Source organism: Haliotis rubra, unplaced genomic scaffold, assembly GCF_003918875.1.
Source record: "Haliotis rubra isolate DU_JTF1 unplaced genomic scaffold, ASM391887v1 Scf62, whole genome shotgun sequence".
Lineage (NCBI taxonomy): Eukaryota > Metazoa > Mollusca > Gastropoda > Lepetellida > Haliotidae > Haliotis > Haliotis rubra.
Genome location: NW_025767324.1, coordinates 1,285,901 through 1,307,631, shown reverse-complemented (window position 1 = coordinate 1,307,631; position 21,731 = coordinate 1,285,901). Strand labels below are relative to the sequence as shown.

Here is a 21,731-nt window from a genome sequence, read left to right as displayed (position 1 = left end):
CCGTTCTGATTGGTTGTTCATGCAGCACGCCACCTAGCGGTGAATATACGCGGTAAAGAGTAGCAGATGACGTGAAAGGTTGAGAAGACAGAGAAGAGGAAAGTCTCAGTCACGATCACACATCAACAATATGTCGTCCATCGGGCTTCAGCGATCTTTCCTGGCACTGCGGGTAAGCATAATATTATAAACATAAATGACGCCATTTAGCTTAATTATTGTTTAGGAACGGAGAGCACATTTTGAACACGTGCGAACCACAGCCGAGACGTGTTATTGTCAACAAGATGAGCAGTGGTTTGAGCAAAGGTAGATCCAGATGTTTTTTTGGTATTCAGTACTAAATTCAAAATTCATCATCGACGAATTATTTACATCCCGTTGATATACACATTATTTACATTAACAAAATGCAAATAATGAATAAAATCATCCAATATTGGTGGAGATCTTTTTTCTTTATGTTTACAATATTAAGACGACGTGTGTGTGTGTTTGTGTGTGTGTAAGTCAACAGATAGCAGCACACAACAGTGACTATATTGCTGAGTGTGGCGTTAAACAACAAACCAACCATCCTACAGTCTGAATTTTTTTCAAATAATTGTATATACGCAAATAGTCCAAAATTTTATTAATGATTGTTTAATTACTGCAGTTCATAGTTATAAATCAATTAAAAATAAGTTGTGTTATTCATTATCCTCAAGAAAAGTAGCAGTACGAAAAATTAGATTTTCCAGTAGAACTAAACAATGTTACAAGAAAATTGTGCTTCACAATCACAGAACAAGACACCCATAAAAATTGGTTACAATATATTTTGATGAACAGATACTAGTGACTGCGGTGACTTGAGTATTATAGCATTTTGCCCATTTGTTTTGGAGGATTTAGTATTTAGAAAATGTACAATTTGTGTCAGTCGTTGTCAAACAAATTAGCTGTAGAGATCTTAAAAACTTGTTCACAGACAACTAAAATATAAATATCTGCTTCTTCAAGTTCTTATCACATCATGCTCCTTATTTCTAAACTTGCTATGAATCACTGCAGGCAACACAAGCGGTGAATGTTTCAGATTTTCACAAAACAAACTCGTCACATGGTGATGTGCATTAAGTACCTATGTATGGAAGTATTATATAAGTATGTATACAGGTTGTACATAATCAGATATAATTTTTCATGTGTTTGAGTAAATGTATACAAAGACAGCAATGACTACACTATACTATATGAATATGTTCTGTTCATGAATATAGGGTAACAAATGCAAATATATTTTCATGAATACATTGTTTAATGTCAAGGAATAAGAAAAATATCCCTCAATTAATACAACCATATATTACCTGTACCTCCCATATCAGCCCTCACTTAATACAACCATATACTACTGTTACCTCCCATATCACCCCTCAATTAATACAACCATATATAACCAGTTCCTCCCATATCACCCTTCAGTTGATACAACCATATATAACCAGTTCCTCCCATATCACCCTTCAGTTGATACAACCATATGTTACCAGTACCTCCCATATCACCCTTCAGTTGATACAACCATATATAACCAGATCCTCCCATATCACCCTTCAGTTGATACAACCATATATTACCAGTACCTCCCATATCACCATTGAATCAATACAACCATATACTACTGTTACCTCCCTCATCACCCCTCAATGAATACATCCATATATTACCAGTACCCCCATATCACCCTGTGAATTAAATCAATCATATTGTAACCAGTACCTGTCATATCACCCCTCAATTAATGCAGCCATATATTACCAGTATCTCCCATATCACCCTTGAATCAAATCAATCATACACTAGCCACATAAAGAAACTGTGCATTGTCAAAATATTATCCCAGTTGATAAGTACGATAACAATGTCAAAGGTACATATAAACTTTAATGGAGGGATCATGAGACCATAACAAGTCGGGAGAATTTCAATTGAAAAGTCAATCACAATGACGTCACAAGTCCACAAGCAGGACAGGGGTCAGACGACCATGTCACAAGCTCAGTAATGGGTATGTCCACCATCGGCATTGAGAACAGCAGTGCATCGACGACGCATAGAGCCTGTCAAACGTGCAAGGAAGGCTTGTGGGATGTCACGCCAGATTCTCTCAAGTTCTGTTGCAAGGTCAAGGACGTTATCTGGCGGATGAGGAAGACGGCGTAGACGTCGATCCATCTCGTCCCAAACATGTTTTATCGGGGAGAGATCCGGTGAATTTGCAGGCCAAAGCAGTAAGTGTTGTGTTGCAAGAAATCCATAGCAACCCTTGCCGTATGAGGGCGGGCATTGTCCTGTTGGAATGTTAACCCAGGGCCATGACGTTGCAGAAAAGGAATTGCCACAGGTCGAAGAATCTGATCCCTGTAGCCCACACCAGTTAAGTTGCCCTGAACAATCACCAAAGGAGCTCTTTGGCGTGCTGTTTTTCCACCCCAAATCATCACGGAACCACCACCAAAGTGATTCCTCTCCAAGACACAGGCCTGTGCATAACGTTCTCCCGCGCGTCTATAGGCACGTTGACATCCATCACTATGGGAAATGTTAAACCTGGACTCATCTGTAAAAACAACATTTCTCCACCAAAACAAGGGGTCTGCCGACATGATTTCGGCACCACATTCGGCGAGCTTGTCGATGACGTTGTGTAAGGATAGGCCGTATGACGGGACGTCATGGTCTGATCCCATGATGAGGTAAACGTTGTCCAACTGTGTTGGGATGGATACGGCGAAGTCCTGGGATGGTCGGGCAGTCGTCACTGCAGTCTGAAACCTGTGGTGAAGATGGGTCACCCTTATCCATCTGTCCTGTCTTGGCGTTGTTACACGTGGACGTCCAGAACGTGGCCGATCGATGACGTCATTTGTGTTCTGGTAGCGTCTCCGGTGGCAGTGGAAATGTGCAGCCAATTGTCGTTGAGACATTCCGCCACGGACCATCCCAATGGCCTCATAACGTTGTGCAGACGTGAGCCTGGGCATGCAATGCGTTTCAATAGCCGTTTAATTTTTTGAACGATCGCAAGGGCAGGGGTTGAGCTTTCCAAAGTGACAGTATTGTGTGGCATTCATTTGCTCTGTTTCTCTTTCCTGGAATGCACGTGCAACAACGTATTGCACGTCTCAAGGACGAACCCACTGACGTCGCGGAACGTGGCACGTGCATGCATGTTGGATACATGTCACTAATCTCTGAGTTTATATCCTTATGTGTCTACACAGGTTTGATAAATTTAGATTTTAAATTTTTGTATGCACAGTTTCTTTATGTGCCTAGTATATGTTACCAGTATTTGTCATATCTCCCCTTAATTAATGCATCCATATATTACCAGTACCTCCCATATCTTAGGAGTGGTGGGGAAGTGTAGTGGTTAAAGCATTGCTTGTCACATTGAAGACCCAGGTTCGATTTCCCATGTGGGTACAATGTTTGAAGCCCATTTCTCGTGTGCCCCACCGTGATATTGCGGGAATATAGCTAAAAGCAGTGTAAAACTAAACTCACTCACTCCCATCAGTTACTGCAACCATATTTTACCAGTACCTCCCATATCATCCCTCATTTAATACAACCATATACTACTCATGGGTGGATCCAGGAATTTTGAGGGTGGGGGTGTTCAATGTGGTCTTAAGTCACTTTCAAGGGGGGTGGGGTGTGTGTGTGAACCCCTGAACACACACACACACACACACACACACACACACACACCGGATCCGCCACTGCTACTGTTACTTCCCTTACCACTCTGTCAATTAATGCATCCATATATCACCAGTACAGGTACCTCCAACACACCAATACAAGTATAATACAGGTACTGTCAATATCAACCCCCTCTTAGAAGCCAGAGGCAAAAAGGCATTATTCTGGTTTGGGGAGTAACCAATCTATGGACATTAGGTCCATGGCTTATTCCATCAATTGCAACAAATTCAGTATCAATATCAAAATATAAAATAATTGTGAAAACACCTTCTCTCTCCACTGAACAATGAAGATATATTTGGAGTTTTTACATGGGAATTTTCCTCTTGTTCTATCAGATTTGGGGACAAGTGTCCCTGCCCTTCTGGCCTAGCTTTCTGACAAGCCTGTCACTGGCTACATTGTATACACTGTAAATGGTATTTGGTGATATAGATTGTCCATAAACAAACCCAGCTGCTACGAGACTTGTGGCCAAATTAATCTTTACCTTCTTGTCCAGCTTTAGGACAAGTATGTTGATGGCTACTTGGTACATAGAGCAAATGGTATTTGGTGATATGGACTGTTGTAAACAAGGTCAAGTGATGAGCTAGTTGGACCAAAGGTCGGATACGTTTATTCCAATTACTGTCATGGTGATGACTCAGTATGTTCTCTTATAAAATTTCCATCATTGGCTGCCTGCACTGACAAACTCGCCTCATCAGTGTGCTAAATGTACGCTGGTCCTGTGGTCCCTGGCTTGTAAAAATTCATCAGGACCACTAAATGATAAGTTTGCAGTGGTCCTGGTGGCCAGTGATATTTGTATTGGCAGTTAAGTAAATCTACGAATGTTATTTTGGACCAGTGAAGTACGGACAGGACCACTAATTGTTGTCCACTCACCGGTCCTGTGGTCTAGTGGGAAATTTTTAAAGATTTCTTTCCCTGCTGATGGTCAGAGTGAGTGAGGTATATTTTGCTTTTAGCAATATTCCAGCAAATATCAGCAATATCACAGTGGGGGGACACCTAAATTGGGCTTCACACATTCTACCCATGTGGGGAATTGAACCTAGACCTTTGGCATGACAAATAAATGCTTTAACCACAAGGCTACCTCACCCATGCTGGTCAGAAGTCCAGTTAGAATCAAGGTACTGAACTGCATAAAATGGGAATCCTTAAATACCAGGACAAAAGTGAATGTTTGCAGTTTGAATATGTGGACACTTTTTGAAAAGTGACAGTTTGCAATTGCAGCTTTAAAACAACAAACAAATCTCCAACAGGACCAGTTATAGGTATGCTCCTAAACACTACTTGCTGATTGATCCAGACATTGGTCTGGAATGTTTTTAAAGTGTTTAATGCCTATATAAAAATATGTCGATCATACACTCACTGTGAAATGTACCTGTTGATAACAGATCACGAGGTTGACATTCACTGTACACAAACCTGCACTCATGGGGTCAATTGTGCATGTGTATCTCACATGCACTGTTAGTCTGTCGTACAGACCCTGAAGCAAATATATCCAAGAAAGCCCACGCAAGTCTAGAAAATGTGGCAAGTCTAAATTTCCACAGCTTCTGAAAATGAAAAAGGTCCCTGTGCTCCTTTTCATTTTAAAACTTTTATTTTCTGTAAAATATATTCATTTCAGAGACTAGCTGTCAGTCTAGTGCACTGTAAGCAGCTTCTGTCACAAGACCAAAGTTCGAGTCAAGTAACAAAGCTAGCAAGAGTCTTAAAAAAGCATTTTCTGTTAATTTTCGACAGAAAATGTTTGTAGTCAAGTGCAGGCTATGAATACACCACAAGATAAATTGGTCAAGTGTAACATAATAGATGAGTGAGTGAGTGAGTCTGGTTTTACGCTGCATTTAGCAATATTCCAGAAAAATCATGGCGGGGGACACCAGAAATGGGATTTCACACATTGTACCCATGTGGGGAATCAAACCCGGGCCTTCGGTGTGACGAGTGAACGTGACGAGTGAACGCTTTGTTCACTAGGCTACCCCACCGCCCCACTTTTGGATTGATACTATCACATCATTTGAACTCATACTTTCAGTGAGGTACCTAATCGCCAGCACACTAAGTCGGCATTCTAACCCATTTGGGCACCAATAGTTCCACAAAATGTAAGAATATACTGGCATGGTGCCCATGTCCAAAATACAGGCTGTTAGAATGGAAATGTTTTGCCAGAGACGGCATTGGAAGTGACCCGCTATGTCCTGATAACTCCTATGTACATTTTATCAAGCTGGGTCACGAACTGACATTGACCTTGTCAGCCAGATGAAGTCTTACTTGACCAAGTGTTGACAGGCTGGATAAACATGATAACATACCAAAGTAGATAAGGGGAGATAATCTACAACTGTTTCTCTATCAAGCAGCATGCCACTCAGAAACCACTGTCAAAGAAATGTGTATCTTACACTGATAAGATAACACTTCACAATAATATTGCTGAGATTGTACAAAGGTCAGAAAGAGTTCAGGAATTTCCACAATTTTCCTCAGTCCTACCAATTTTGATTAATAGATGAATAATTATATGTTTACTGGTGCTTCTTAGAAAATAGGGGTGGGGGTTAAAACGTTTGATCATCATGCCTAAGACCCTGGTTCAATTCCCAACATGGGTACAATGTGTGAAGCCCATTTCTGGTGTCCCTGCCATGATATTGCTAAAAGCAGTGTTGAAGTAAACTCACTCACTCTCGGAATATAATAATAACTATATCCATGATTGGTAGTGCTAGTTATCACTCTCAAATTGCAGATCCATAATCGGAGGTCAGTAATCGATTTAATTTCCAAAATAATTTCCAAAAATGAACTATATGTATCACTCTACCTGTATCTAATATATGCCAGGGTACTGAGATAGTGGTTAAAGCTTCCATTTGTCATGCCTTTGATCCGAGATCTATTCTCAACATGGGTGCAGTGAATAATGCCAGTTTCTGGTGGTGCAAAACTATGCTAACTCGTTCTCTATTTACTTTCTACCATTTTGAAAGGGATGATCAGTCAAGGTTCTGATGCTGATTTATAACAGTATTTCCTTGTCTTTATTCTTTGTTCTCTGTTGCAGATGTCCCCCTTCATCCAATGTGTTCGCCTCATGTCAAGTGCTCCTGTGACAGACTCTGTCAGGTTTGCATCCAACCTTGAGCTTCGCAGCATCCGTAGCAATGAAACACTCTCAAGGTCAAGGCCACTGGTAGTCCTGGTGGGTTGGATGATGGCGAAGAAGCGTCATCTGGATAAATATGGAAATTTATATCTGAGCAAAGGATTTGACGTACTAAGTGTTCAAGTTCCTCCTAGCAAAGTGATCCAGCCAAAGAAGGCCCAGATTGTCATACAAAAGGTTATTGATATTCTGGATGACGGCAGCAGACGCGATAAACCACTCATGATCCATGGGTTCTCTGTTGGGGGATATCTCTGTGGTGAGATGCTGGTCACTCTGAGGGACCAGGCAGCAAGGTACGGAAATATTCGAGATCGACTTATGGGTCAGATTTATGACAGCCCTGTTGATTTTGAAGGTGTTCCAAGAGGATTTGCGAATGTCCTTGGCTTTAACTCTTTTTCTCGAGCAGTCATAAAGTCATCAATTGAGGCATACCTGAAATTATTCAAAGAAATGAGTACCAAACATTACATCAGGTCTTCAGAAGCATTCCATGACAATGAGATGCGTCTGCCATCTTTGCTGCTGTACTCGCGAGCTGATCCTATTGGTGTCGCAAAGGAAATCGAGGTCGTGGCAAGGAAGTGGGTCAGTAAGGGAATCCCTGTCCATTTAAAATGCTGGGAGAACTCTCCACATGTCAGCCATTTCCACCGACACCCTGACGAATATGTCGAAGCCATCCTGGCGTTCTTAGACGAAATTAGAATCTCTTCTCCGGAGAGCCAGGAAAATGTTGTTCAGGCGAAGAAAGGAAGGATTCCCTGAATGTATTGCCATATTTTGTTTATTTATTGATATCACTTTACAGACAATCAACATATTGTATAGCATCATGAAAAGAGTGGTTGGTCTCCCTTTCATTACAGGTCTCCAGGGGTGGTGGGGTAGTCTAGTGGTTAAAGCGTTGACTCGTCACGCTGAAGACCCGGGTTCGAATCCCCACATGGGTACAATGAGTGAAGCCCATTTCTGGTGTCCCCCGCCATGATATTGCTGGAATATTGCTTAAAGCCGCGTAAAACCAAAGTCAGTCAATCAGTCAGTCATTACAGGTTTCCACTTGGAGACCATCTGTTTGTTATTGTGTGTGAATTGAACATGTATTCAGCTATGTTTATGAGAGACACATAGAGTACATACAAGGATTAATGAAGATGTACTCAGGGGTTGTTTGGCAGTAAGCTCTCGGAAAGATATGTCCAAATTCCAGTAAAATTGGACAAAAAACATGCAAAAGGCCTCAAAATATGTATTCTGGTATAAGGTTTTGGAAATGTAAGGCAGGCATTTTGTATTTTATGTTTTGGAATTAGTCTGTTTATTTTGTCTCTGTACATTTATAATATGTACAAATTATGAATAGACAATGCCATTTCGAAAGTGGTCAAATGTAACATGTTATATTTGGGATTACAGCTTCTAAGTAAAGTAACGTTTCTAGTACTTTTTGCAGTGTACAAATTACTTTTGAGTCTCCCTGCTTAAACATCCTTTAAGCCTTTTATATTGCTAGCTTTTGTATATTTTTGACTTGGTGTGTATGTCATCAAGGGAATATATGTGGCATATTATAGTGTATGTTTATAAATATGTGTGGCAATTATCTTTGTTTATAAGTGTGTGGGGATTTGATATGCTGGCAGGATTAGTTTAATAATCAATTTACTTTGACGTTGCAAAGTTGTTTGCAGTTTAAAGTGAATGATTTTGGTAATTACAACTCAGGTCCCTCACGGGACTTGAGTAGACTAGTAGTTAAAGCGTCACGCTGAAGGCCCACATTTGATTCCCCACAATGTGTGACTCTCATTCTTACCAAACACACATTGAAGGTTGTATCAATGGAACATGGCGATGGGGTAGAGATAGTGGTTAAAACTTTTGATCGTCTCGCCAAAGACCCGAGTTCTATTCCCCACATGGGTACAATGTGAAGCCCATTTCTGGTGTCCCCCGCTGTGCTAAAGGCGGCATAATACCAAACTCACTCACTCACTCAATGGAACAATGCAGGGTGTGGGTTCTGTAGGAAGAGTTTTTAAACATTTTTGTGACAACTCTTCATACTCCACTATGATCAAGGGGGTAGAATTCTGGTTTTCAGGGGCGGTGGGGTAGCCTAGTGGTTAAGGCATTCACTCATCACACCGAGGACCCGGGTTCAATTCCCCACATGGGCACCATTTGTGAAACCCATTTCTGGTGTCCCCCGTCGTGATATTGTTGGAATATTGCTAAAAGCAGCGTAAAACTAAATTCCCTCTCTCTGGTTTTGCAAGATTATGTTTCTTGATTTGTCAACACCGTACCCATGGTAGCGGGTATCCCCAAGAAAGTACATGTCAGAGACCTACATCACTTTGGTCTTTCCTCCATAATTTAACTGACACATGATATTACAGTAATGTTCATAGTGGCATTACTCCCCATTCACTCACTCACTCATTATCATCGCTAGCATATATTTATCATGTTTATGCACCCAGGTTTCTTAGTAAGTCTTCAGTGTTGAATATTGCACAGGCTTTTTTTCAAGATATGTGTTTACAAATGGTGTTTCAAAGTAACAGGACATTGGGTCTTGTAAGTTTCAGATGTCTGTCTGAAACATTGAAAATTTACAGGACCCATAGAATAAAATTAAACACACATTTCAGATTTAGCATTTCTTATGATTGGCATTGAATTACTAACAAACATAAGATTTATAAACAGCAAACAAGTGTCACATGTCACATATAACAACTTCAGTCAAAGTCATTGTGAAATATACAGTCAGACACTGGGGCTGGCGGGTTGTAGACTTCTATCGGACCGTTGGCGAATCTTCCGGATTTGTCACAGGGTCCGACGCTATTTGTGAACACTGAGATATTTGTTGAAAGGAGATCAAAACATTGACTTTAAATATTTATCTGGTTTATAGTCCAGCCAAATACAGTTATATTTATGCTTTATGAATATTTGTTGAGGAGAGTACTGCAGACGGCATTACAATTACCAAAGAATGTTATGTTGTCAGTCTTGTCATCAGGGTCACTTCTTCACTGGCTTGCATATGCTGCGTTCCTTTAAACCAATATGGCCGGCGTGTAGTCACTGTTTGCAGCCAACAAATGTATACATGCCATGTTACTGCAAGAAGTGTAGAACAGTGTATGCTTAGATTACATCAGTAAGATTGTTCTAGTACCACAGGCTTGACAGCTTTACTTGCACCTTGCTTCGATATCAGGCAATGGTAGGCTTCTCACAAAATTCATGCACGAATTGTGGCTAATTTTAAATTGTAATATGTAATTTTCGGCATCATTTCATTAGCTGATTTTATTTTTGTTTAATTTATGTTTTCAACAGGTTTTAGTTATAATGTAAAAACTATTCATATTAATATCGACAGTAAGCAAGTTTGGATTATTATTTTTTTAACATTTTACAAAGTTCTTGTTGGCAGAATTAGAAACAACAACTTTTCACCTTTTTCAGTGGATTCAAAAGTCATTTGTAAAAATATGTCTGGCCTAAGAGCTGTTTCATAAAGAAAAGTCCATATGAACCGTCAGCAGTCATTATATCCTGAACATCCCTTCAACTATGACATGCGACTCCCAGCAGGGTTGTTGTCAGTTACACATATTATCATAAGATATTATCGGGTATTATCCAAGCCAGTCGTGATTACATTGTACATTTTTACAACATTACCAGCATTTATTGTCAAAATAATTGTCCTTCAAGTATTAATCCATGTTTGTTAATTGAAACTCAGGAATATATTTTACATCCTGTCTCTAATGTAAGAGATGCTTTTATGATTTTCATTTATTATGAAAGTTGAAATATTTGTAATTATTTTGCCACATTTTTAATTGCTGCATGCCTTATTTTTATTTGATGTTCTCTACTTTTGTATTTTGCTTTAGAGTTGCAATAGTGGATATGGTCGTAGGTTTTATTATACAGTGAGACCTTGGATATCCGGACACATTTGTTTTTGCATAAATCGTCCGGATAACTGAAAATCTGGATATCTAGATTTCTGTCATCCAGGCTTAGGTGTTGAAACAGTAGCGAGCATACAGTTCTGATTTTAAAAGCACTTTCAAAACAGCATGGTCATTTTGATTTGCGAATTACAATTCACTTGTCAGATAGGCCTACTAATCACCACCAATACCCTGCTGATCGATCATTAATCCGGATTAGCAGACCTTGTCTCGTGTCAAGACACGTGGGACACTCTCGCTTCACTTCACACGGCCAGCGGAAGATCAAAGCTTCGTGCGGATAAGTGAGTCAAATTTGTGTTGATTTAGCCGGTTGGTTTGTAAAATTTACCGTTCGGGAATGGAAACTGCATATCCGTTATAGACAGTCACTTTTATAAGGTAAGAGATTGTTTTTTCATGAAAATTGACTGGAAATCGAGGTTTCCGGATATTTGGTATCCGGGTTCTCACTGTATGCAGGTGCATGCAAGTCAAAGGACATTGTTTTGTTTATTTTGTGTTTTTATTTCCTTTGTGGCTACGATTTTATTTTATTTTTGTTGATGTCAGCATCATGTTAGCTCATGTGCTCCGCTTTACTATGATTTAAATTCAGAAATATTGCTTCATTTTTAGATCACCTATCCTTATATCCTTTTTGTATTTTGCTTTAGAGATCCAATAGTGGCTATATGGTCATAGGTTTTATTAGATGCAGGTCCATATGAGACAAAGGGTATTGTTTTGTTCATTTTGTGTTTTTATATCCTTGGTGGCTACAATTTTATTTTATTTTTGTGAATATCATTATGATGTTAGCGCATGTGTTTCGCTCTACTGTGATCTACATTTAGATATGTTGCATCATTTTAAGATCACCTATCCTGATATCATTAGAGTTTAAGTCATGGCCTGTTTGTCTGATTTGTGCATTGTATTTTTGTGTAATCATCTTCTCAGACACCATTGGACCAGTAATGCTGAACCTTCCTGTTTGACACTCATAACAGACATATTGAATCCAATATTCAATATTGCCACAATTGCAGCCTTATTGAAAATCTGTTTATTGCTATTAATTGGCTATTTTTGTCCAGAATGTAATGATGTATTGTGCTGTTTGTATTTTGACTCCACATATACAGTTAATTAATTTTCTTCCTGAAATGGACAGACTGAGTCAGCTATACTGTGGCATGTGTTTCTCCTGATGATGACGTCATACTTGTTTCATTTCCATAGATTGTAGTGTAGCTGTATGTATATATGCAGGTTGTCAATGTTGACAGCAGCATTTTTAGTGTCTGTTTTGAACTGATGATTACAATGTCATATCCATGTGAGCTACAGGCTGTATCTTTCTTCCTAAATTTTTATATTAAATAGCTCCCTCACCCTACTTACCAGCCACATGAATTACTGTCCATGAAAAATCTGTCTTCATGGTTTCCTGTGATGCCAAGGAAGGTATTCATCATGTATTCATCTCTGTGGCTGTTAGCTGGGTATAAGCCTTATATATTGTATGTACTTATTACATTTGTGGGCACTTTGTGTCATTGACTTTAACAGGAAGAGAATTGTAAAGTGAATTTAAGAACATTTTGCCCAAAACACCTTTAATGAAATAAAAAATAATTAAAAATACCCCAAAATTTGTATAACATATGGTATATTAAACAATAAAAATGGTATTTGAAAAACCCAACTTTGTAATATGTTTTAGATAAGTATATGCATGCTCAAGCTTTCAGGTCCCTACCTTCATTGGGTAAGGGGCGGTGGGGTAGCCTAGTGGCTTAAGCGTTCGCTCGTCATTCCGAAGACCCAGGTTCAATTCCCCACATGGGTGCAATGTGTGAAGCCCATTTCTAGTGCCCCCCACCATGATATTGCTTGAATATTGCTGAAAGCTGCGTAAAACAGAACTAACTCACTCACTCATCAAGTAAATTGTTGTTCAGTACCACATCTGTGTAAGGTTCAAACCAAACAAGCATGTGTAATGAAGGCTAAGCGGCTGAAAACTTTAAGTACATACGTTCATGTATTTGAATTTCCCTTTTTCGCTTTGTAGAAGTTCCTTTTAGAAGTTTGCTTATCTAAACAGATAGGAAAATGATCGAAAAGAATATTTCTTGTGATGTCTTGAAGGAAGTTAGTGATATATTCTAGCTATGTTATAAATGACTTATATCCAATGGGTAAACTCGTTGAAGTTAGTGATATATTCTAGCTATGTTATAAATGACTTATATCCAGTGGGTAAACTCGTTGAAGTGTTCTGGTATATTTGATCAACTTAACACTTGTCTGATAAAACTTTTTGTACATATTATGGAAATTCATGTACTCACATCTTATTGTCACTAAGGAATAATAAAGTTGGATTTTGAAGAAGCTGTTTATTTTTGTTTTTCTGAAATCTGTTGTTTTTATCATTATTACATGTTGATTATAAATGTTAGGAAATCTACTTGCTATGGTAATAAATTTGGACATTACAGAACGTAAATGTCAGAAGTAAATTCATTTACTGTACATGACCTGAATTTTCTGTTGGGTAATTGTCTGCTCATATAGTCTTTTGAATAACAATTTATATATTTTTAATTTTATTTTTTCTGCTTCTCTGAAATCTACATATTGACACAAGGAATTCAACATTCAATCTATCTGATATGGAGTTACTGGTCAGAAATTTTTCAGACAGTTTCTATCAAGATATTTAGGCCAAAAGACACCTCAAATTTGAGGCTGGAAAAGAGATGGTATTGTTCATGCAACTGTCAGTCAGTTGGGCTTTTTTTTAGAATGTGACCGTGACCGTGACAATGAATATATTTCAGAAATATAAGGTTTGATACTATACCTGTGTTTTTTAGTGCATACCTCCTTACAACAGGTCTTGAGACGCCAACAATTAAATGGTAGTTTGTGGAACTTTTCCTTCACTTAATGTATGAAATTATGGTAAAAAGTTGGTACTGACAAATAACTTTTAAGACAAAAAGTGGATTTGTATTGATTTGGCTTTTCATCGGAAGGTAGTCTTTTTGTGAGAGCTTTAGTGGACCACCAGTGAACCAGTGGTTGACAGCATGAACACTGATTACGTCAGGGTAGGATGACTGGCTGTCAGTCAGGATGTGACAACCAGTGCATCCTCAGAGCGATTGTGTGGCTATGACTGTCATATGTCTTTGTGAAACGGGAGTTACGATAACCTTAGCCCTACGGCAGTTGTGAGTGTACGTCAAAGAATAGGAGTTGCTTCTCCTTAGGGCCACGCCAGTTGTGAGTCTACGTCAAAGAAAGGGAGTTGCGTTAACCCTAGCACGACGGCAGTTGTGAGTCTAAGGTAAGAAAGGGAGTTGCGTTAACCCTAGCACGACGGCAGTTGTGAGTCTAAGGTAAGAAAGGGAGTTGCTTTAACCCTAGCACGACGGCAGTTGTGAGTGTACGTCAAAGAAAGGGAGTTGCGTTAACCCTAGCACGACGGCAGTTGTGAGTCTAAGGTAAGAAAGGGAGTTGCGTTAACCCTAGCACGACGGCAGTTGTGAGTCTAAAGTAAGAAAGGGAGTTGCGTTAACCCTAGCACTACGGCAGTTGTGAGTCTACGTCAAAGAATGAGAGAGTTGCGTTAACCCTAGCACGACGGCAGTTGTGAGTCTAAGGTAAGAAATGGGAGTTGCGTTAACCTTAGCACGACGGCAGTTGTGAGTCTACGTCAAAGAAAGGGAGTTGCGTTAACCTTAGCACTACGGCAGTTGTGAGTGTACGTCAAAGAAAGGGAGTTGCGTTAACCCTAGCACGACGGCAGTTGTGAGTCTAAGGAAAGAAAGGGAGTTGCGTTAACCCTAGCACGACGGCAGTTGTGAGTCTAAGGTAAGAAAGGGAGTTGCGTTAACCCTAGCACGACGGCAGTTGTGAGCCTACGTGAAAGAATGAGAGTAACGATAACCTTAGCACTACGGCAGTTGTGAGTGTATGTCAAAGAATGAGAGTTTGCGTTAACCCTAGCACTACGGCAGTTGTGAGTTTACGTAAAAGAATGGGAGTAACTTAGACGGCAGTTGTGACTACGTAAAGAATTAACGTTAACCACTATGGCAGTTGTGAGTCTACGTCAAAGAATGGGAGTAACGTTAACCTTAGCACTAACCGTCAAAGAATTAGCTAGCACTACGGCAGTTGTGAGTCTACGTAAAAGAATGGGAGTAACGATAACCTTAGCACTATGGCAGTTGTGAGTCTACGTCAAAGAATGGTAACGTTAACCTTAGTACGGCAGTTGTGTATGTCAAAGAATGAGAGTTTGCGTTAACCCTAGCACTACGGCAGTTGTGAGTCTACGTAAAAGAATGGGAGTAACGATAACCTTAGCACTATGGCAGTTGTGAGTCTACGTCAAAGAATGAGAGTAACGTTAACCTTAGCACTATGGCAGTTGTGAGTGTATGTCAAAGAATGAGAGTTTGCGTTAACCCTAGCACTACGGCAGTTGTGAGTCTACGTAAAAGAATGGGAGTAACGATAACCTTAGCACTATGGCAGTTGTGAGTCTACGTCAAAGAATGAGAGTTGCGTTAACCTTAGCACTACGGCAGTTGTGAGTGTACGTAAAAGAATGAGAGTTACGTTAACCTTAGCACTATGGCAGTTGTGAGTCTACGTCAATGAATGAGAGTTTGCGTTAACCTTAGCAGTACGGCAGTTGTGAGTCTACGTCAAAGAATGAGAGTAACGTTAACCTTAGCACTACGGCAGTTGTGTCTATGTCAAAGAATGAGAGTTTGCGTTAACCATAGCGCTACGCCAGTTGTGAGTCTACGTCAAAGAATGGGAGTTGCGTTAACCTTGGCGCTATACGGCTGTTATGAGAGTCAAAGAATGGGAGTTACGATAACCTTAGCGCTATGGCTGTTGTGAGTCTTTGTCAAAGAATTGGTGAGTGAGTGAGTTTGTTTTACGCCGCTTTTAGCAATATTCCAGCAATATCACGGCGGGGGGTTTCAAAGAGGGGTAGGCAGGCTAAGATTTTTGACTGTCAAGTGATTCAGCACTCAACTCAAAAAGCAAGGCAGGCTTCATCTCATTTCCCCAAGCTTGACCGTTATCGTAGTTTATCATAGGTTTCGTTGTTCGAACTAGGTATGATCTTCAATAACCCATGCTTGTCGTAAGAGGCGACTAACGGGATCGGGTGGTCAGGCTCGCTGACTTGGTTGACACATGCCGTCGTAAATAATTGCGTAGATCGAAGCTCATGCTGTTGATCACTGGATTGTCTGGTCCCGACTCGATTATATACAGACTGCTGCCATATAGCTGGAATATTGCTGAGTACGGCGTAACTCACTCACTCACTCGTACATGGTAACACCAGGGAAAATCCAGTATTTTCCCTTCCCGTCCAGCCCTTTAACAAATGTAAAATGTAAAATGCCTAAATAAAGCTAAATTTGTTTTTGTCATAATTATATATTTTCAGAGACTAAGCATTAGTCTAGAGAGGCGGTGGGGTAGCCTAGTGGTTAAAGCGTTACGTTTGTGTCGCCGAAGACCCGGGTTCGATTCCCCACATGGGTACAATGTATGGAGCTCATTTCTGGTGTGCCCCGCCGTGATATTGCTGTAATATGGCCAAAAGCTGCGTAAAACTAAACTCACTCACTCAGTCTAGAGAGCCATGAAGGTGTCGTTACGTTTGTAAAAGATGTCCAACTCTCGACCAGTACCATCAGAAGGATGCTGGTTCCCGATCCACAAAGCGTTGGTAGCTCAACGACATTCGTCCTGTTATAAATTATAGTTACGACACTTCGTAACGTTTGGAACGCTTTGTGGATCGGGACTCAGATCTGAGGCGATGTCGTCCGATCGCGCGTTCCTTCTTCACAGATAGGCCCCGGCAAGGAAGCCTGGCGGGCTGTAGGTTCCGAGAAAACCGTAAACTGAGGGCATGGCGTAGAGTTCATTGGTCTGATGAAAGTGTTTATATTCCACACGTTCCCGATTGACGTTATGGCGTATGTAGACGTCGTAACGAGGCGTATCACGAGGATGCTACGTGCAGCTGAACCCTTTGGTGGTTGCTCTCTGATGGTGTGGGATTGCGTTTCGTATGACTGCAAGTTGGATCTCACTATACTGTAGTAGTGTCTCGGACGATCAATGGTCAACGTCATCAACAGTTAGTACTCGATACCGCCGTCGTGTCACATTTTGATAACCGTCCCAGTGCCTGCATGTCGTCAGATATGCATTAACCGATTGACGTCGACCGTTGATCCGTCATCGCCCCTTTAAACCCCATGGAACCTGTCTTTACCTATCTTGGACGCCAAGTCCGAGCTGAGATCCCCATGTTCAAAATATGCAGGCATGGTAGAGGATTCCGATGCTGAGTATTCGACGCTTGTTGACCAGTGTGATTAGGAAACTGGCAGTTGTTATGCGTGCGAAGGTGTCTACACCAGGTTCTGACGTGGTCGTTTACTTCGTTGTCCATATTGTCGTTGACCATACTTTACAGCATCGTTGATAGTCACGTTTTGCACATTTTGGCAGACTGCGTGTAAATTGTTACCAAGTTTCAATTTCAGTTTTATGTTTGTTTAATCAGAGCGCTAACACATAATCTGATCATTATTACCACGGATAACCCAAGCTGTCGGTGAGGCGCTAGAAGGTTAATAGTCACATGACTTATCCCACCGGGTACCCATTTTTTCTGCTGGGTGAACGGAGGCAAATTTTGAACAAACCCATTTACAACAACATGTAGTGTTTGCGTTCATATAAAGAAGTTGGAGGTGCCTGATTAATGCATATCCTCACAGTCGGTCGATGTTGGTCATACAGGTTATGATCTGAAGAGCATGTGTCGGTGGGATTGGATGACAAAATTCTTGCAGACGAAATGATTACATGCAGTGCAGTGAATTTACAGACCTATCTCGCAGCTTTGACCAGTCTAAGTAAACTTAGGCTCAATATTATTCGTTACAATGCTATACTGTATAGCAGTGTAACGAATAATACTGAGCCTAAGTTTACTTAGACTGCAGCTTTGACAAGCTGAAACCCAAGCGTGGTGTGTTATACAAAGTAACTACTACAGATAATGAACTTGTACCAACTGGGACCTAGATCTTCGAAGTCCTCCTAGTGTTACGGATAATCGTAAGTGCCATACATTAACATTAACTTACGACTATCTTAGCTCTAAGAAAGCTTCGAAAATCTTGGCCCAGGTGGTTTTTCAATATCAACACTGTTCCCAAGGCCCCGTTTCACAAAGCTATGGTAACTCTACGACTGTCGTAAGTCTATGTTACAGTATAGGAGGTACGACAGTCGTGGCGCTACGATAGCTTTGTGAAACGGGGCCCAGGTTCAGAAGAGTCTAAATGATTTTATTGGTCATGTTGGAGGGATAGAAACATGGCTTATTCAAGAGAGAGTTTGTTTATTTTCCTAGGGCAGGCCAAGTTGAGAACTGGGTGAAGGAAAGACGTACGTATGCACACGCATACAAATACAAAGGAACCTGAAATCCGAGGTAGTAAAAAATACTTTGCTTCTTCCAATTGTTTTACGAAGAGGCAGAGAAGCTGCCACTGCAAATGGCAAGCTGTTAAGCCATTAAGGAAAGAGGTTATCCTCATCAATAACTTAAACACTGATGTATGATAAAAATAAACGTACAAACAATATATTTTATTAATAAATCAATAATTAGTCCATGATTACACAATGCCATTTTAGAAAGTGGTCAAATGTAACACATGTTATATTTGGGATTACAGACAGACAGACAGATATTTTATTCAGTATAATGGTCAAAGGCCCATAATGCAAAATAAATTGGTTGAAATAAGCGCACATAAAAGTGACAGGTTTATGTTTTCACAGTTGCAGCTCTAGTTTTATGCTATACATTAAACAAAACTAAAAAAAATTACAAACATTTATGATAATATTTTTATCTTTACTGTTAATTTATGTGTATTAAGTTTTGTTTGCTTAACATTATCATACTGAAAAACTGGAGTAATAAATGATTTTTCTAGCATCATGATTATGAATCTGAAAGGTTATGAATAGTGGCAGACCATGATTGTTTGAGATTATCCGAAAGCCGAAGTTTAAACTGCTGCATAAATGCCTTGCTATCACCGACATCCTGTGAGAGCCATACAAACCCAAAACCGAATGTAAATAAGATATTTTTATATTTGTAGCCCATGTAGTCCTACCTGAATCATCAAGCGATTTCAACATATTATAACCCTGAAATGGGAGTCGATGTGATTCTAACTGAATTAACCTACACCAATATTTAACCACTCTAGACATATTATAGTTAAATTGTAATGGAAGCCTGCCACATTGCCCTAGAACCATACTACTACTTACATTTCTGCCAACTCTGAGATATTGTCTGCAAATCTTAATCTGAAGACCTTCAATAATTTTACAATATGATGTTCCCCAAACCTCAGATCCATAACACAGAATAGGCAGAATGACAGAATCAAACAACTTAAAGAGATCCTGAGCTGACAGATTACCAAATTTCTTTGAAAGGAATAGATAGATACAAGTGCTTTATTAACCTGAGAGAGCAGACAATGGTGAGCCTTAGTCCATGATAGCCTAGGAGTAAAAACTATGCCAAGATACCTATAAAATGACACAACCTCAATTTGTTTACCTTCGAAGAACCAATTTTCATAATGCCTTAAATATCCTGAGTTTCGAAACACAATAATCTTTGTTTTGTCCAAATTAATCTTCATACTAGTATGCCTGCAAAATACCTCTAGTGCATTTAGCCTCTTCTGCAACTGTAGTGCAGTATCAGCAACTCCTGACACATCATCAGCAAACATTAATGCATAGAGATTATCAACATTAATATTGATATTAACACCTTTTCCTCCAAAACTTTCTAGAATTGAAAAGAACTTGATAAAAATAATGAATAACTGGGGACTCAAAATGCAGCCTTGACGCGTGCCTTGATTACACCTGAAAGTATCAGTGAGGCCATTTGAAGTCCTAACACAGGCTACCAATATTGAATACATGGACACTAAGATATTATAAAATTTACCAGTTATTCCAACATCCTTTAGACAGTCAAATAGAACTTTATGATTAATTGTATCAAATGCTTTTGCGAAATCTATAAAAACACAATAAAATCTTCCCCTTTTCTTATGAGCATACTTTTGTGCAACAGCATTCAATGAAAAAATATGGTCAATAGTGGTATAATTAGCTCTAAATCCAGCCTGATACTCACTGATTGTATTATTACTCTCACACCACTTCTGCAGCCTAGTTGTTAGAATGCAAGTAAACACTTTTGGACTATATTCCAAATGATAACATTGATTTTATTCAACATGACATAGATGGTTACCCAAGTGATGACTTTGACATCCCCAGATCCAATAAAGATCAATGTTTGAATAATTATGGAAAAAAACTGGCAGAAGTCTGTCGAAGTTTTGGTATACATATTTTGAATGGTAGACTGTTTGCAGATAAACATGGGGAATTCACCTGTTATACCTATAATGGTTCAAGTGTTGTGGACTATGTGATAGCTTCAGCAAAGCTATTTCCATACATAAGTGATTTTAAAGTGGAAGATGTTGATTACTCCAATCATTTCCCAATATCATGTTCATTAAACACTGGCGTCTCTCAACATGTGACTGTGAACCTAACAGTGACGGTGATACACAAACAGATACCACACTACATACTAGTGACACTGTACATGAACAAACTTCACATGATTGGATAAAGTTTGTATGGGACCAGAATTCTTTCAGACAATTTCATTAGAAACTTTAAAGATTTAATCGAAGCTGAACATGGAACCCTGTGTGATAAGATAAATAACAATATTGACGCATCAATATTAGCTATCACAAACATTTTCTATCAGTCTGCAGGCTTTGCTATGAAACTATATAAACCTAACACAAGGAAACTTCAAACCCAGCCTCCATGGTGGGACCAAGAATTAGGAGAACTTAAATGTAAGAAATATGCTGCTCTTAGAGCTCACAGAGACTATGGCGTTGATTTTAATGTGTTCAAATCACCAAGATCATCGTTGAAATGCCTTTTTAAAGTGAAAAGGAGACAATACTATGAAGACAAGCAACACAAACTTGTGGAAGCCAGGGAGGACCCTAAAATGTTTTGGCACTTACTAAAGTGTACTAGGAAAACACCTGTTATAAATGTTAATATTGACCCACGTGACTGGGTCAAACATGTTTCCTCTTTGTTGACTTGTGATCAAGACTTACAGTTATCTTCATGTGACCTTCCAGGTGCAGTGTGTCACACTGTGTGTGATGATGACTTAAATGATGTCATAACTGAACGCCAGGTGAACTCTAATATGGGCAAGCTGAAAAACAATAAATCTCCTGGGCCTCCTAGCAGCTGAATTTATTAAATCATCAAAACCATATTCTGTTCAGCATCTTACATTACTTTTTAACCGCATATTTAATACAGGCTATTTCCCAGCTGTGTGGGGTACAAGTATTATATGCCCTCTGTTCAAGTCAGGATTAAGGCAAGACCCTAGTAATTATAGGGGTATTTCTTTAAAAGATTCACTATTTGGGATTACACGTTCTTAGTAAAGTACAAATGCTAGTACTTTTTTGGGTTGAGTCCCATCCGAGATTCGAACCCACACCCTCAAAGTCAGGCACTTAATCGCCAGT

At 39.6% G+C, this 21,731-nt stretch overlaps 1 protein-coding gene and 1 long non-coding RNA gene across 2 annotated transcripts; one reads left to right on the top strand and one right to left on the bottom strand.

Annotated features, from left to right (window-relative positions):
* The first annotated feature begins 24 nt into the window (after nucleotides 1-24).
* On the top strand, nucleotides 25-8,475 carry LOC124256129 (transmembrane protein 53-like). The gene is made up of 2 exons (XM_046690085.1): nucleotides 25-172; nucleotides 6,866-8,475. The coding sequence occupies exons 1-2, from the start codon at nucleotides 131-133 to the stop codon at nucleotides 7,736-7,738; spliced, it is 915 nt and encodes a 304-aa protein (XP_046546041.1). The 5' UTR covers nucleotides 25-130; the 3' UTR covers nucleotides 7,739-8,475.
* On the bottom strand, nucleotides 8,280-21,706 carry LOC124256132. The gene is made up of 2 exons (XR_006892831.1): nucleotides 21,635-21,706; nucleotides 8,280-8,392 (listed from the first exon to the last, which is right to left on the bottom strand). It is a non-coding gene; the product is annotated as an uncharacterized LOC124256132 (long non-coding RNA).
* Between the last annotated feature and the right edge of the window lie 25 nt (nucleotides 21,707-21,731).

Excerpts from the sequence above, each read along its gene's own strand:
- LOC124256129 (XM_046690085.1), top strand. The coding sequence starts at position 131 with ATGTCGTCCATCGGGCTTCAGCGATCTTTCCTGGCACTGCGG. Across the intron at positions 173-6,865 it reads GATCTTTCCTGGCACTGCGG|ATGTCCCCCTTCATCCAATG; the intron begins GTAAGCATAATA and ends TCTCTGTTGCAG.